This window comes from Chondrus crispus, genomic scaffold (assembly GCF_000350225.1).
Source record: "Chondrus crispus Stackhouse genomic scaffold, scaffold_603, whole genome shotgun sequence".
NCBI lineage: Eukaryota > Rhodophyta > Florideophyceae > Gigartinales > Gigartinaceae > Chondrus > Chondrus crispus.
The window spans coordinates 3,940-21,155 of NW_005178598.1; the positions used below are offsets into that span (position 1 = coordinate 3,940).

At 52.7% G+C, this 17,216-nt stretch overlaps 2 protein-coding genes across 2 annotated transcripts; one reads left to right on the top strand and one right to left on the bottom strand.

Moving 5' to 3' along the window:
- Positions 1-5,504: 5,504 nt before the first annotated feature.
- CHC_T00000732001 (hypothetical protein) lies at positions 5,505-6,818 on the bottom strand. The gene has a single exon (XM_005710659.1). It carries the CDS (start codon positions 6,816-6,818, stop codon positions 5,505-5,507), a length of 1,314 nt encoding a protein of 437 aa, XP_005710716.1.
- Positions 6,819-11,410: 4,592 nt separating this feature from the next.
- CHC_T00000733001 (hypothetical protein) lies at positions 11,411-12,496 on the top strand. Its single transcript, XM_005710660.1, has one exon. It carries the CDS (start codon positions 11,411-11,413, stop codon positions 12,494-12,496), a length of 1,086 nt encoding a protein of 361 aa, XP_005710717.1.
- The last annotated feature ends 4,720 nt before the right edge of the window (positions 12,497-17,216 follow it).

The window sequence follows — 17,216 nt, forward strand, 5'->3', positions numbered from 1 at the left end:
AGGAAGCGATAGCAGCAACGACCGCGACATACAGCTTGCAGAAAGTACGGATGAAGGAGAGCAGTCACGGTCAGGGGTACCAGATGACGAAAAACTCGGAGCGCAAGATGGATACGCCGCCCAGTTTGGAATTCAATTTATTCATGAACCAACAGCCGCCGATACTGATCCAGATACCGATCCAGAAGTGGCCGAAGTCAATTGTACCCAACCGATGGCACTCAGGCAGAAGGTTCCACTCTTGACGGACCACCACATCACGATCCCGAAAAAAATCTCTGTCTTGCCGATCCATGCTGCGACGCAAATACAAGCCCATTCGTTCAGGGGTGCCTGCCTCGACACCGGAGCTTCCACATCGGTGTGTGGGCTACCCCAAGCCAAGGCATACGCAGATTTCATTGGTTGCAGGTTCTTGCCGAAGCCGTCGAAGAAGGTGTTTAAGTTTGGAGCGACAAAGGAACGGAGCTTAGGGACGATAGACGTGAGGCTCCCGATCCCGGGAGACTCTTACATCCAGATAACTGTCGACATCGTCCGAGCAAATATACCGCTGCTAATTGGACTGGACGCCCTGGACGAATACCAACTATACGTGAACAACATTCAGAACTTGCTCATTCACGACAGAATCGGATGGAGTGTACCACTCCAGCGCCTGGATGGACACATGTTCTATGCATGGGGGAACGAGATCTTGTTCACCCTGCCGGAACTTCGAAAAATGCACAAGGGATTCTATCACCCTTCGGCAGAGAAACTTCTCAACTTGATCAAGCGCGCAGAACCCAAACACGCTACCCCGAAAGTAAGGACTCTGCTGAAAGAGATTAGTGAACGCTGCCAGGTCTGTCAGTACCACAGCCCAAAGCCTCGAAGGTTCACGGCTTCGATCAACGAGGGGATTGTATTCAACAGGACAGTGATATTAGACCTGATGTGGATACACAGGCGCCCTCTTCTGCACGTCGTTGACAAGGACACACACTACTCGGCGGCGCGTTTTCTGCCCGGAGAATCAGTGGACCAAGTTTGGCAAACTTTCCTGCTCTGTTGGGTCTCCACATACAATGGCTACCCAGACTCGGTCAGAAGCGACGCAGGTTCGGTGTTCACTAGCAAGTCGTGGAACGCCCGCACCTCGCAGGTCGGGGTCGCAGTACAGGTGGTCCCGGTGGAAAGCAGTAACTCAATGGGAGTTGGAGAGAGATACCACGACCCTCTGAGACGCAATCTACAAGAAGATCGAGATGGAGCACCCCCGACACCCCAAGGAGATCATTTTGGCTCTCGCGAACAAGGCAATGAACGACACTATGGGGCCCGAAGGGCTCGTTCCTAGCCTACTCGTCTTCGGAGTTATCCCGAGGGTCTCAGCAGCAACCAGTAAACTACCCGAGCAGGCAGTTCGTCTCTCGATGATGCAGACCGCACGAGATGAGATGGAATCGATAACCGCAAGACTTCGTCTGAAGACAGTACTACGCTCTAGGCTACCAAAAGCCACTCACTCAATCTTGACGGAAGGAGACCCCGTCCTAGTCTGGCGTAAGAAGGGAAAGGCCAGCAATAGCTCTTGGACTGGGCCGTTCCAGGTGATTAAGATCGAGGGAAAGGTAATTACGGTTTCCTACGACCGCGGGATGGCAAGGGAGTACAATGCCAGCGCTGTCAAATTGTACACCGTGGAAGACGTACAGGCAGAAACCCCCGAGGAGGGGGAACCTGACAACCTGGACAGTAATGCATTCCCAGATATTGAATCGGAGCCCAGCGAGTCGGGATCAGAACCGGATGACCCTGGAAGCGATCCGGATTACTACCCGGAGGACGATGAGAGGGAGGAACGGGCTGGCGAAGAGTTCCACAGCGGGTGCGACTTGACAGACGACGAGCCAATATTTCTAACTGAAGTCCTGCCGCCCGGTGACGCCCGCGGTAGAGACGCCCGGTTCGAAGATGCCCGCCGCAAAGAAGTCGAGGGGCTAGAAGACATGGGAACGTGGGAAGAAGTGGATGAGCGAAAAGTACCAAGGGATGCTAATGTGATGGGCTCGAGATTTACCCTCACAATTAAGCACTCCGGCACGGCGCAGGAACTGGCGAAGGCGAGGTTGGTGGTCCAGGGTCACACCGACCGAGAAAAATTCAACGTGGTGCATGACTCCACTACTTTGCACCAACGCTCGATAAGAATCATTGTGTCTTTGGCAGGTATGTTTGGGTTCGACGTGTGGGCTCATGATATAACCCAAGCCTACCTGCAGAGCGAGAGCCCCCTCTTACGTAAGGTGTACCTCAGGCCACCCGCCGAGCTTCACTTGCCGAAGGGAAGGCTCCTCAGGTTGATTAAGCCATTTTACGGCTTAGCCGACAGCGGCGATTATTGGGGTACTACGAATTCCCGACATCACGTTCAAGATCTTGGGATGCGACCTACTTGCGGAGACCTCAGCCTGTACTATCGCAGAGAGCGTGAGGAGCTCTCCGGCCTATCCGGCATCATAGTAGACGATACGCTGCAGGCGGGGACCCAAAGCTTCTACGACCATACAAGTAAGACTGTCGCGATGTTCAAATGCAAGGAAAGGCAGAGAGAAGACATCATCTTCGCTGGCGTACAAGTGGTAAAGAACCACGAGGGCGGATTCAGGCTGTCGCAGTGTGATTACGCTAGGAAGCTTCAGACTATGGATCTTGGGTCAACGTTTCAAGACCTCCGTTCTGTTCGAGCAAAGCTTGCTTGGTTGACGAATACCCGCCCGGACATCAGTTGCGCCGTAGCGAAATTGGCGCAGGTGACGGAAGGAACCTTCACAGCTGATAGCGTGAAATCAGCCAACAAGATCATCAGCCACGTCCGAAAGGCCGCGGAGTTGGGGATCGAAGTACCACCTTTGGACAAGGACGCAGCTTCGATTATTGTGCTGACCGATGCGGCCCTCGCTAATAATACCGATTTCTCTTCACAGATCGGCTATGTTGTGGCCATCAGGGACGCGAACGGGAATGCTAATCTTATCGAATACAGCAGTCGCAAATGCAGGCGGGTAACTCACTCGTCCCTCGCTGGAGAAATCATGGCGTTCAGCGCAGGCTTTGACGCAGGCATCATCCTGAAGCACGATTTACAGTCGATCATGAAGCAACGTATCCCGCTGTATATGATGACGGACTCTCGCGGCCTATTCGACATGGTTACGCGCAACAGCTATAGCGCAGAAAGGAGACTGATGATCGATATGGCCGCAATTCGCCAGGCCTATCAATGCTGGGACATCGACGGGATCGCGCACGTTTCAGGCGCATCGAACCCCGCCGATGCAATGACGAAGATTGTGCAGAGTGGATCTCTACTGGACTTGATGAAGGGTGTAATGACAGCTCAGGCCACGCAGTGGGTGATGAGAAGCAACACCCGAGGCCCAGACAGTCTGGTATAAGATTTCCACAGACCTAAAATCGTAGGTGCAAGCGTAAGAAGTGGCGCTTGTCTCTGCCCTCGAAAGATCGGACCTACCGTACACTTCATGTTATGCACGTTTTTATCAAATATGTGTTTTTTGACGATTAAGAATAGAAAAAAGTTCTCAGACTTGGACAAAGCCCCCGCGGTACCTTCCCAGCTCGGCCATGAAAAAAAATTGGGTGTGTTGGTGAGCAAATGCACACCACGGTCGAGCACCGGCGAAGGGGCATGGAACTCACTGGGAAGTTCTCAGAAGACAGTGAGCGAAATGCAGGCAGGAGAATTGAAGCTCACACGGCGGAGGAAAAATTCCTCCAAATTATTTCTTGCCGTATATCTGCGGCCGTGTCATTTCGTACACGACCGTTGCGGGCTAGACGAAGGGGCGCGATGGGCCGGGTGCGGGGCGGTGTGAGTTAGGATGGTACTTAAACGCACAAGCCGCGGACGACACCCTAGAGCTGGAGGCCAGCGTTTTACATACCATCCACAAAGCTTCTGCACTGCGACGACAAGTCCGCATTGTAGGCGCTACGGAGGGTAGACGCTCTAGTAAAGTAAACCTCTTTTTCCATCAGAGCCTCGCGGTCACCGTCAACCCCTCCCGGCATCTCACTTTTTCCTTCAGCTTCTCAGACGTTGTCCTGCAGTCAATATAGTTTTAGTCCGACATCAAGAATCGACAAGCAAATGCTTTACCTGTGGTGATGGCCTTCTGGTTTCAAAAACTAGAAGTGGAACCGCGAGTTTGGTTGTCTGAAAAAAACTTTTGTTCTCAAATGAGGCCTAACGGTCCGATAGACAACAGCCTCGGAGCAAGCCCTTATGTTTTCTCCTCCTTCACCGTTGCCCCCTCAAGTACAACTCTCCGGTGAGGGAGGGGCCCTTCTGTAGTACTGTACTCAACCGACAAGGGCTTGAAGTCAGTTGGCAAGGGCTTGAGGTCGGTTGGCTTGGGGTGAGTGAGGAAGGGAACAAAATACATTCACAGGCATACTGTATGATACACTACTGAGTTGACGCGTGAGAGTTTTGTGGGGGAGATTTGGGGTACTGTACAGGGTACAGTACCCAGGAGTGGCCCCAGGACCAAAGCCTTCAAAAGATGATTTTATTGGTCTACATGTACGCCAGGTGTACACGTGGACAATCTCCCTTTGAAGGGCGGAGGTCCTGGGAAGTGGAAGATGCTGGCGGCCCCTCTATAAGAGAAAGGGGCGCGCCGCGACACCCCGCGACAAGAGGGACAGAACGAAACAACAACACGCCGGACTGACCCCCGCTCTTGCAATAAACTTCACGCTTCTGAAAAAAAAAAATTTCTCTCTCCCCTACGCGCGCGGCCTTCCTCCCCCCTTTTCGCCGCCAACAAGTTTCACATAAAATTCACATAAAAATCTGCAATGAAATACACCTGTCAAATGAATTTGCAGAATTGTGCCAACACAAAAAATACTGTAATAACCGGCGAGTTGCTGAAATGGGAGGTTTGTGTACTGTAAAGCCGAAACTCCAATGCATTGCTGCTTTTTATCGCGATTTTTTTCTACGGGGTCTATTTAACAACGCTCCTGGCCCTTCGAGCAGCTATGCGGACTACAGTATTGGCTCGTGTTTGGGGGTGTTGTCGTTGGTTTACGTTTTGGCTCTTGCCTCCTTTTCCACACTCGCTTTCGTTCCGAAGACCTCCTGCAGCACCGGTCATCTGGCTCCCTCCAATGACGGATCTCGCTATGCGATTAGTATTACTAACGCCCTTCTGTTTTGACCTCGCCGAGTCCAGTCACTGTGCCTTGATAACCTGCCTTGGCACGTCAGGGTTGCTTCCCGGCATGACCTCTGCAGATAGGCACGCCGGCCACTAGGCGCACCCTTCTGACACCTCACGCTCTCTGATCATTCTCCAATATGCAGCGCATGTTACTGTCTCATGTCCAGTGCGTTTCTTAATTTCTTGAATCCTGCGCGGACACGACTTTGATCGTATGCCTTGAGGCGTAGATCGTGCAGTCCGGTTGCTCGATCGTGGACTTTACTATCGATCAGACGCAACGCAGGTGTACCCCCCCACTAGCATGTCGTCGTGGAATTCTCCTAATCTTCGGCTACCCGTACCAACGTGGAATACCGGCTCGCCTGGCGCGTCGGCCACTACCTCCCCGACGAGGCCTGCGGAGAACTCCTCGCCCCACTTTTCGTCAAGGTATTTCTTCCTTGTGCAAAGATTAACTCCCCGCTCATTGGATCCACCTACTGCACCTTGACCCATGTAACAGCCCGTCCCGCTTCTCCATAACTGAAGTTGACAGGGCCCGACCTCCTCAACGCACGCATTGATTTCTTCAGCGGACACGCCCCAGAACATAACTCCCCATCCTTTCACAGACCTGGAATCTACGAGGATCGTTTTGTAAGTCAAGTGAGCTCTGGTCGTCTTAGGGAACATGATGGCGATCACAGAGATACCTAAAAAGAAAGTGAACCCAACAACTTCGACCGTGTCCATAACATTATTCCAAGTAAATTGAAACACTCGTTCGCCGAATGAGCCCACGAACTTGCCTGAAGTTCCGAAAGCTATAAGATTGACAGCATATATTAATGCTGAGATGTACACATTGGTAACCGGAGAGGCTGCGTAGGCATCTCCGTCATAAATCCAGCTCTTGGATAGGGCACGCGTGATGAATTCCCTAGCGTCCAAAGCCCCGAACCTCCGCCTCTCGGGTGCTTGCCATGCCACTATAGTACGACATCTGCTATTCTCTTCATCTTCACTCGCAGAGTAGCACGTTTCTGTGAAGATCTTAACCAGCCTGGCTATCCCGCCATCAAATTTGCTCCTTCTTCGTAAGTCAGCGTGACCCGCAGCAACTCTGTAAAACGACCACCCCAGCCCGAAGAGGGTAGTTATTCTCAAGGACCTGATGTACGCTCTGTTAACTCGCCCTTCTAGCACATCGATGACTAAGAGGCACCGGGCCAGGCTGACGATGGGAATGCCCCATATGTAGTGGTCGAACATGATCGCCTCTATGGGGTTTAAGACACAATATAATACAAACCCCGGTTCTGCCGACCCGAAATATAAGTTATCTGCTAGGGCAAACGTGCAGGTTATAGTCAGCCAACCCAAATAAACTCGCATTAGAGCCCAGTCCAATATAGCGTCTTCTATCGTTCGTTTCCAGTTGCTCCTCTGGAATCTCCTCACTACGAGTAATGTTACCTGCAGAAGCACCCATTCACCGACGGCCTGGAAGGGTAATGTCCATAAACTAATGAAAATCGTCCAGCCCAAACTGACACCAACAGCCACGTACAATACCGTCAGAGTCGCGTAAGTCATCACCTTCAATGTTCTTCTGTCTGTTCTCGTGATAAGCATCTTGGCCCGGTTAAGACCCTTATTGCTCGCCATTGCCGGCTCTGGGCTGCAGGCATCGCTGCCCTTCTCAGATAGAAGTCTGTCCTGGCTTTCCATATTATCCAAGATCGCTGAATCATTGTCTCTCATGTTCTTTCTTGGACTGTTTCGTCTCAAGTTTGCTCGCGTATTCACAGCTTTGAATCGGTGTGCCCTAAGTTTATCTTCCAAGGTGTACGGGGAAAAGGGGGTCGTGTGGTCGGGTTTTCATGCAACTCGCAATTTTAAGTGCACGATTACAATCCGATTGTAGTTGCAAATTAGGAATGAGTGCTGGAACTTCCTAGACGCCTTGGGGCGGCGATAAAAAAAGGAGGCTCCACGGGTTGAGGAGGGGGAGAAGCAAGGGGAAGGGGGCAAGGGGAAGGGGGCAAGAGACAACAAGTCAAGTTGTAAACCAACAGCAACTGTCGATCTGGTCCCGAGACAAGCAAAAGAGAGTTAGAGAAGGTAAAGTTTACTCGGGCTACCAGACCGCGCTCACCCTTGTAGATCCCGGCTAACGCCGAGACCACGTACAGTAGTGGTCATTAGTTTCGTCCGACACCGCCCCTCCATCGTCACACTCATTAGGCCCTGCCGTTGCTGTGGCAGCAGGGGCTGTCAGAGCCGAAACCTCGGCCGAACGCCGAGGGGCGAGCAGAGTAGAGAACTACTCTTGACTATGCTATGTTCCGACAACCCAGAGGGTGCGAGGTCCCAGACGGCTGTCGCCGCCGACCTAAATAATGCACCTGAGTGCCAACTGTGGTCCAGTATCCTTGGTATCCTCCCCCTCTAACAGGCTCTACTACCGTACTGTAGCTCTAGTGTCTACAGTATCCGACTGCGGCTTGTCCTCATATGAGGACAGCTATTTTTTTACAAAAATATATACATTAAATTGAACATTCAAAAAGCTACCTTTAGTACTATTTCTTTAACGTGCTTGTTTTCGGCAATAGCATCTTGCCGAAAACCGGGATAGCAGCATTGAATGCGCAAAAAGCTTAATAATATAATGCAGATTGAGTACCAAGTTGCCTTCTTGGACTGGCGTTTTTGGTTTTGAGGTTATTTTACATGGGGTTTTAGGGTGCTTTAGCAAACCTTCTTTTCCAGACCGATCTAAAAACCACCAGGAAGAACATGCAATTCTCACAAAGTTGTTTCCGTGCCCATGTCAGAAGTTAAGTGCAGTGCCGCAGGTATCTTTTTCTTTCTTGTCGGGGAAGCGCAAGTCAAGAATAAAATAGGTCGAATAATGACTCTCATATGTATGAGGACAAAGGTCCAATAGACACTAGACACTAGCAAGTGGTGAGATTGCGTGCTAGAGAGCTCATCATTTGTGGCGTACTCTTTCAGATACAGTATATGGATTTTCACTGTGTTTCCACAGAGGAATTCGCAGGAGATACAATAGAACAAGCTTCGGCAAGAAGGCGTGCACGGATGACTTGCATATTGGACATGCAGAATGAAGTCTGTAGAATAATCGAGAGAGAAGCTACTTGAGGATATCAAACACTCGGGTCCACTTGGCTCCTGCTGTGGGGCTGTAAGAAACGGGTAGGTTGCGAGGGTCACGTGTCAATATGGCACTTGCTGGCCGGAATGTCACGACATTTTTATAGATTTCGTAAATTCGCATTTATTGCCCGTCGGTCTGTTTGGGTACACTATGATGACTAGCAAAAGTAGAATTGCTACTAATGTAAAGGTAGCCGGGGTTGTTATTGGTCCGCGTACAGTACGCCGTCTGCGACCCGGCCTGAGAGGAAGGAAGTTCAGGCGGGGAATTGGGCCGTTTGTCGCAGGGCCCTCTCTGTTTTTCTTTGCAGAATAGGGGCGGGGGCCAGAGTGCGATTTACTGCTTTCGTTTCTTTGATTTGTCTTAAATAAAAAGGAGCTCCGTCGACGCCTAGCTCTACTAGCCTCGGAGAAAGCAAGTATTTTTTTTCTCCTCCCTCAGCGTTGCCCCACTACCGCGGCGGCTTTTGATACGAAGATTTCCGACATGACTGCGGAAAAAAACAAATTGATATAGTAGCAGACTACTTTGCGGGATATACAGTACATTGCCTTGAACTTCATGAGTCGTAGTGACTTTGTGGGGCGCGGGGAAAAAGGGACTGCGGCGACAACGCCGAGATTTAGGCGACACACGGGGGGTGCAAAGGTGGAGGCAAAGCGAGGGAGCGTTGAGATGGAAGCAGAAAGATCGCTGCTCGATGTAGAGTGGTCTGTCAGAGTGGCTGCGTTGGTGTTGTGGTGTGCAGATTTGTAATTTGGTACAGGTTCTGGTGCCGCTCCCAAGGGGGAGCAATCGTGCGTTTGATACGACACAAAACTCGGTGTTGGCATGCTTTAATCGCAAAAAAAAGTACGAATCAATTTACGATTGGTGATTTCCGGAGTCTTCCATTGAGGCGGAAGGGTCGCGTGAATAGATTAAGATGTGCGTATGAGGGAACAGACATATATACAGAGGAAGCAGACGGCGGGAGAGGAGTGCGAGATTGAATCGTAAAGAGGAAGGATGATGGGCAAAGAAGTAGCAAATGCAGAAGCGAAGGATGGCGGAGGAGATAGTGCACGTAAGGGATGTGCAATGAGGCACATGACTATGCGAAGAACGGGAAGAAACCTAAGCGGACTTAGGTATTTATACAGCTTAGACGAGGGGTAGTAGGATGAAAAAGGAGGAGGACACGCACGGGAGGACGAGCGCCCGAGCCAGCTGATGCTGAACAGCTTTGCCGATCTGGAACACGTTTTGGCGAACCATCTAAAATTTAAGAACACCTCATAATACTGTACTTGAAGGGAACCAAGATGCATCCTTACTTCAGGACGACCAATGAAAAACTCACAACTGTAGTGTTGCGGGTCTGAATTTGATTCTTTTTTGACACGTGGGACACGCAAGAGCGGTTGCATATGACCCGGCTCCCAATGTCGGTAAAATCGTGAAGCGTGCGCGCGGTCCCGTGAGGGATGCTCACAGGAGCGGCGCAAGCTGAACGCAAAGCTCCTCGCACGGGCGAGGAGAGCAAATGTTGTAAACAAAGACAACTTTAGTCGTGGTATATTCTTATTCTCTGTTTTTCTCTCTCTCTCTCTATCTCATTCCGTATCGGTATTTATCTACTCCAGCAGTCGCTTTGCGACTGTCAGGGGCTGACCAACCCTTGACCTTTCGCTCGTCAATTGAGCAATGCGATGACGTTCGCATTGGCTGGAGGTGGAAAGGTAAATGCAAAATGCAGACTACCAGACAGTAACAATTAGATTATTAATATGGATCACATATCCATTTCATCCACACCCAATGCGCGGCACAGCCCGACAGTGTCAGGCGAGGACATGGCGAGGACTTGGAGACGTTCGGGGAAGGGAGGCGGTGCGGTGACGCGAGGACGTTGCGGGACGACGAGAGCGTTTTGACCCAATGGCGTCGCTGGAGGCAGACAGGAGGCGCTGGCGGGGCCGCCAGGGCTACGGAAGGTGTCGGGCGGAAGCGCGCGCAGGACGTTGGGAAAGGGCGTAATGGTGGATACAGTGGCAGCAAGAGGGGAACGTGAGCCTCGGAGGGGACGGAGGGAGGTTCGCAACGGAAGGGCGGGTAAACGGACCGAGTCCTGGGCGGTAGCGGCAGGCGCTTGCTCGAGGGATGGAGGACGGGATGCCGCCGATGGTTGCCAGTATTGACAGTATAAGTTAGTCGCAGCGCGTAGAAAGGAAGGCCATCGAAGGAGCAAGAGGCGACTTGGGAGTAAACTTGCGGACTACCTTCAGAAATCGCTGCTCATTCGGTTCGTAGGGTGTGTTGTCGGTGAAATGGGGGAGGCCGTGTTGGGGAGCGTGCCGTTCCGTGGTGAGGGTTGGCCGAGTGTCGTCCCCCCTTCCCCGCAGCGCCCGTCACTCTCTCTCTTTTATTTCTACGAAATTCCTTCCAGAAGCGTCCACGCATCCGGCCCGGATTCCGCCGGGCCGTCCGCGTGCGCTTCTCTAAAATTCAAATAAAATCTCGGACTACAGAATAAAATCTCCCTCTACAGTAAAATGCAAATATTTCCCTAAAAACATCTCACATGACCCCCTCCTCAGGGCAGCCCACGGGGCTGCCGCTGCACGTAAATATACTGGCCCGCTTCCTCGCGTGACCGCTCTGGCCCCCCCGGCCACCGTCTTTGCACCTTGCCACCGAACTGCACTCTCCCTGCCTCGTCGCGCCTCTCTCGCTGTCGAACTTCTAACAGTCAATTTCAAGCCGCGCTTCATCTGCGTTGCCCGAATTCCGGTTGCCCAACGTCAGCTTCGCGTCAGCCTCGGGCCGCGTGGTCTCTGCGTCGCCCGGGACTGTGGTCGTTGACGTCAATCGTCGTCTGGGACTCAGGCCGCGTGCTCTGCGCGTCGCCTGAGGCTCCGTTTCCAGTCGTTCCCGTTTTGGGACTTCTCGGAAACGCACAGCGTCTCGAGCCGCGCACGGGAGCTCTGTAGTCCTTCGGGCGGTACTCCCTGTGCGCACTATGGCTCGAACCAAGCAGACGGCGAGGGCTTCCACCGGCGGGAAGGTACCACGCCGCGCTATCGCCACTAGGGCCGCCGGCCGTTCAGCGGGCGTGTGGCGAGAGAACGGTCAGGACGTCACCGAAAGGGCGTCTCATGGCGTGAATTGCCCCTTCATCGACTTCGAAGACCCAAGTAATGCCGAACATCTCCCTGACCTTTGGGAGCACGCGGGACGTTCCGACGTCTCCGTGCTTCGGTACCAAGTAGGAGATGGTTCTTTCCGAATCAAATATAAGGAAGTGGGCAACTGGGCGTCCGTCGTAGCGGCCGTATCTGCCGCCGGGGCCCGGCTTCTCTTCGGGGCCCATGTGTTGGCCTTCGTATCGGCCCGCCTCGCTCGCAAGGCATGGTTCACCTCCGACCGCTGCTACCGGCTGGGGCTCACCGAGAGCCACAGCGAAGGGACGGAGTACACCTGCTGCGACGACCCAGAGTGGGTCGTCGAATTTTTCTGGTGCTCTGATGGCGGTAACAGCGAGGTCAAGGGTTGCCACTACGCCGTCGGAGAGGGGAGTCCAGAGAAGTACATGATACTTCTCTACACAATGACCTTCGATCGCGTGCCCTCTGCGAACGGCACCGCCCGCCGGGGCTTCAACTCTTCCTTCGGTAAGGAGTGCTCAACGCGTATGGACGCTATTCTGGCGATCGACAATTGGTGTAGCCAGAATAGAGGGAAGAGGAAGCGAGTGAACTTTGCTATGTCACGCGACGTCTCCCCACTCGCTTCCCGGTACCTTTGCACGTCCCGGACCGTAGCGTTCCAAGACAATACCGTCTTGTGCATCCAGTCTGCGGTCTGCCATGCTATGTTCCTTGTCATTGGTCGCGGTGCTGCTGACCGCCTATGGGTAGCGGAAGCGGCCCGAGTCGCCGCGTTCGAGCGTCAGATGGACTATTCCCCGAGCGTGCACCACTTTACGCACCTTCAGAGGGTAATCCGAGCAGATCACCACGGAACAGTTTCTCTTGATCATGTGGCCCCACCGCCGAGGAAATCGTGGCCCCAAATCCTCCCATGGCAAGGTAATTGCCGTGCGTAGGGGTTCTTCAAGCAGCAAACACTGATAGTTCATGCATAAGAAACGAAATTAATCTCAATCGCCTTCAATCTAGTACATGCGAAATATTAAAATGCATCACACCTACATAAAATGTGCTGGTTTCTGAATAAAAGGGATTAAACGTCTTGCATGTATATCCCGTCGACTGTAGCGCAATCCCGGCGACACGAGTGTGTACCGCGGGTGCTTGGCTCGTACTACCCGGCATGGGCCGTAATACTTCGACTCCCCTAGGAGCCACTTCTGTAACCCTCCTAGGGCTGTTCCTCGGGCGACCAGAACTTGATCGTGTACATCGAACTGGCGTGGCGACACAACCGTCATTCTCTTGCTCCTCTTTTCCAACTGTTTAGCCGCCCTCGTCGATCGGAGCGCGAGCGTCGCTAACAGTTCCAAGTTGCGCGCCTCTACGCCGCCGCACCGGATTTGGTTCAGTTCGGTCTGGGGTTGCGCGGGCGGCTTTACTCCATACATCAGCTCAAACGGGGGGAACCTGTCCGACAGCCGGCGTCGGCGGTATCCGTACAGGATCTCCTTCAGCGCTGATTCCCACTTGTGGCTAGCGGCGCCCTGTCGCAACAGAGTCTTCCGAATTGAACGCTTGATGGTCCCAACCATACGCTCCGCTTTTCCGTTGGACATAGGAGCATAGGCGAGGACCGGTTTCCATGAAATTCCCTGTTGTACCATGAAGTTCTTCAACGCTGTCGCGCTGAAACATGTTGCGTTATCTGAGACTATGGTCCGAGGGGGACCAAACGAATGGATGATCTCCTCCTCTACGAACTTGACAACTTCCGTCGACGTAGCGGTCTCTGTTGCCCAAGCCAGGGGCCAACCAGTCAGATGTTCGACCGCTATCAGGATGTAACGTTTTCCGTTCTTCGTCTTGGGAAGGGGTCCCGCAAAGTCTATCGAGAATGTCTCAAAGAGCTGAGAGACTGGTATCACCGCCGTGCTTTTGTACGTCGGGATGGGCGCAGCCTTTTGGCAGCCTTCGCATCCACGAACGTAGGCGTAGATATCACCATGAACTCCCGGCCACCAGTACCTGTCAAGGACGAACTGCTTCGTAGCTGTAGCGTCCAAGTGGCCAATGTCGTCACGTAGCGACCGCAATATCTGCAGTCGAGTCCCCCGAGAAGGGATTGTTCTGATCCCATTCTTCATCCTGCGAAACAGCCTTCCGTTCCAGGCGAGGAACCGCTTGGAGTTCTTCTTGATTCTGCGCCTCTGCGCAGCATCTTGCTCGACCATCTCTTCTCCTTCGAGATAACGGTACGTGTCCCGCACATGAGGTTCCATGTCTTCCAGTATATCTCCTTTCGCAAAAGCGGCAGCACATACCAGGTCCCCCTCATCCTCCTTGCGCCTGCCATCGTCTTTTCGTAGACGCGAGAGAAAGTCATCGGCACAATTCTTTGAGCCGGGCGGTACAATATCTCGAATTCGTACTCCGCCAGGAAATCCATCCAACGGGCAAGTCTACCGTGGATGTCCTTCTTTTTGAACGCATACTGAAGCGCTTGGTGATCCGTAATCAACTTGCACTTTTGCGTTGAGAGCAAATACACCCGAAATTTCTTTAGCGCGAAGATCACCGCTAATGCTTCTCTCTCACAGGTGGAGTACTTCTTCTCAGTCTCCGTCATCATCCTGCTGGCGTATTGTATCGGGTGAACCTTCTTGTCTTCCTTCTTCTGAGCCAGAACTGCTCCCACTGCCACGTTGGATGCATCTGTCTCGACCACGAAGGGTTCGTCAAACTTCGGGAGCGCCAACAGCGGAGGAGACGTCACCCTCTTCTTCAACTCCTGGAAGGCGGTCCGCATCTCTTCCGTAAATTCAAATTCGACTTTGGTAGAAGTAGCAGCATGCAACGATGCAGAGACTTCTGCGAACTTAGGGATGAATCGGCGGTAATACCCCGCTAGCCCAAGGAAGCTTCGTAACTCCGTCTTGGCGCGCGGCTCGGAGGTGTCCCAAATGATCGATGTCTTCTCTGGATCCACCTCAATCCCCTTCTTTCCGATGACGTGCCCCAATAGCCTGGTCTGTGATTGCGCGAAGGAACACTTCGCAAGCTTCAACTTCAATCCACTGCGAGCAATCAGCTCGAACACTTCAATTAAATGGTCAACATGGACGTCCAAGGACTTTGAAAAGATAACCACGTCATCAAGGTATACTTGGACGAATGGCAGGTCTCTGAATACGCCATCCATCATCCTTTGAAATGTTGAAGGAGCGTCCATGAGCCCGAATGGCATCACTTCAAATTGAAAGGTCCCGTACCGACAGACAAACATCGTCTGTTCTTTGCACCATGAAGCCATCCGCACTTGCCAATAACCCGAGAACAAGTCCGGGGTAGTGAACACTTTGCTTCCTTCAAGGTCGTCGAATATCTCTTCCATTTTGGACAACGGCCACTTGTCGGCCTTCATCATCCGGTTAAGCGCGCGGTAGTCAACACAGAAGCGAGGTTTCCCGTCCTTCTTCGTTGCGATGACGACCGGAAACGACCAAGGAGCTACAGAGGGGGTAATGATCCCTGCCTTCTGCATCTTTTCGATCTCCTCGCGCACTACCGCGTTGTGTCTCGGAGGGAGCCTCCGAACGGCGTGCGAAATGGGTCTGTCGTCATTTAACTCAAAAGAATGCGACACAGGGACATCTGCCGGCCTGAGGTCATCCAAAGACCATGCAGCTATTCCCATACTCTTGATAGAACATATTATGCGGTCGGCGTTCTCTCTGCTTATATGGCTCAGCTTAGACATGAGAAGTTCCTCCTTCTCATCTTTCTTCTCTTTCTCATCCGCCGGCTCATACTCTGAGCCTTCCCCAGCTAGGTCCGGAAGTCCAGCATGAGGATCTTCGTCCTCAGTGACTGCTCCCGCCCAGGCAAGGTCTGGTTCAAACGGCACCCTTTCACGCAGCGAAAGGACGAAGTCTTCATCCGTGTCAGTCGAGTCAGCCGGCACGGCCCCCGAGTCTGACGTGAAGTCCTCACTGTCGGTAGCGGATCCCGGCTTCTTATGGTCTTCATCCATCTCAAGACTTAGTCGAATCGTCTCATCACCCACAGTTACTTGGACATGCTGTTGCCCCAAATCAATGCACGTTTGGAGCTCCTCTAACGACGGCATCCCCACGATGACGTCGTACGGTGTTCCCGTAACGACAAGGAAGTCCATCATGCTCACCAGTCCCCCAAACGAGACGGGGACCTGGCGCAGTGATCCAACACAAGGGGAGCTCTTCCCATCTGCCACAGTGATGTGTTTCTTCGTACTTTCTGGCGTCAGAGAAAGTCTCTTCATGAGGTGCGGCGACATGATGTTCGGCACGGCACCCGAATCCAGTAGTGCTTGAGCATCAGTTCCATAAACTTGAACAGTAACTACCCGAAGACGCCTCGGGAAGACATCCGTGTGGCCCTCAAACCCGCGAGAACGCCCCAATCTCCTGGATAGAAGGCGCTTCATTTCCTTCCTTGCTCCTTCAGCGTCTCCACGGACAAGTTGTCCAAATGTTAGACCAGACGGCGCATTCGCCAGCTCTGACACGACGTTATACTTGCCGACGTGCTCCTGGAGTGCAGCCTTCTTTGAAACATTCTTCTTCTTCTGGCGTGCAGGCTTCACTCTCGGCACTCTCAGCGGCTCATTCCAGGGGAGAGTTCCCCTAGGAGCTACTGGAGTGGGACTCAGCAGCCTCAGGATCGAAACTTCTTCACGGTTCTTCGACTGCTTCGGCAAGGCCTCTCCTTCGGCGTTGCGTTTCGTAGCTGCCACCAATTCTCCCTTTGTGGTCTCAGTTATGACCGTGACTTGCTTTGAGTCTCTGGTGGCCTTGTCACCGGCGTCGTTAGCAGAACCGCCTGCTTTCGGGCCATAAGCGCTTCCTGCGCCAGCGTTACCTTGAGGACGTGCATGAGCCACATTCTTTCTAGCAAAGCGGGACCAGCAAGTCTCCGTCGTGTGTCCAATCTTCCCACACGTTGGGCAACGAGTATCACGGTGTGGATTGGAACGAAAACGAGTCGCTGAATGCCCTGGTTCCTTGCAATAGGAACATGTCCAACTCGTATCACTGTCCTCTGACGTCTGTCGTTTCTTCATCATCAGTGACAGCTCCGCCAGCTGGTTGGTGATGGCGTCTACCTTGTTCTCCAGCTTTTCCTGTTGAGGATCCACATCAGAACGCATCAATACGCGCTTGGGCGTCACAGGTTCAACGGACTGCGCAGCAGTTTTCGCCGCCTTGAAGGCGTCACGGCCTGCAGCAAAGTCCTTCACGGTCTTCATTAGTTCTTCGTACGTCGTCAGAGAACGATAGATCGCGAACTGAGCAACATCCAAATGTGCCATTACGGCATTGCGAAGCAAGCCGTACTTTGCCTCGTCGTTGAAACCAGCCCTCCTGTAGAGCTTGTTCATTTCATCCATCGAAGTAAGCAAGTTCCCACCATCCAGTTGGCAACTCATAGCCTTCTGGATGGTTTCTTCTGGCCTCGGTGTCCCCGTAAAACGGTCAGACAGGGCGCTCTTCACACCGTCCCAGTTACTGGCGGCCTCGGTCAGACTCCCATTATGACTATACGTGTCATAGTAATAGTCGAACGCGGCACCCTCAAGGTGGCATAGGATAGCTCCTGCGTTCTCCTCGTCAGGCTTGCCGCGCATAATGATGT

Bases quoted from the DNA above. Each gene is read 5' to 3' on its own strand.
- CHC_T00000733001 (XM_005710660.1), top strand. From the start codon at position 11,411: ATGGCTCGAACCAAGCAGACGGCGAGGGCTTCCACCGGCGGGAAGGTA.
- CHC_T00000732001 (XM_005710659.1), bottom strand. From the start codon at position 6,818: ATGACTTACGCGACTCTGACGGTATTGTACGTGGCTGTTGGTGTCAGT.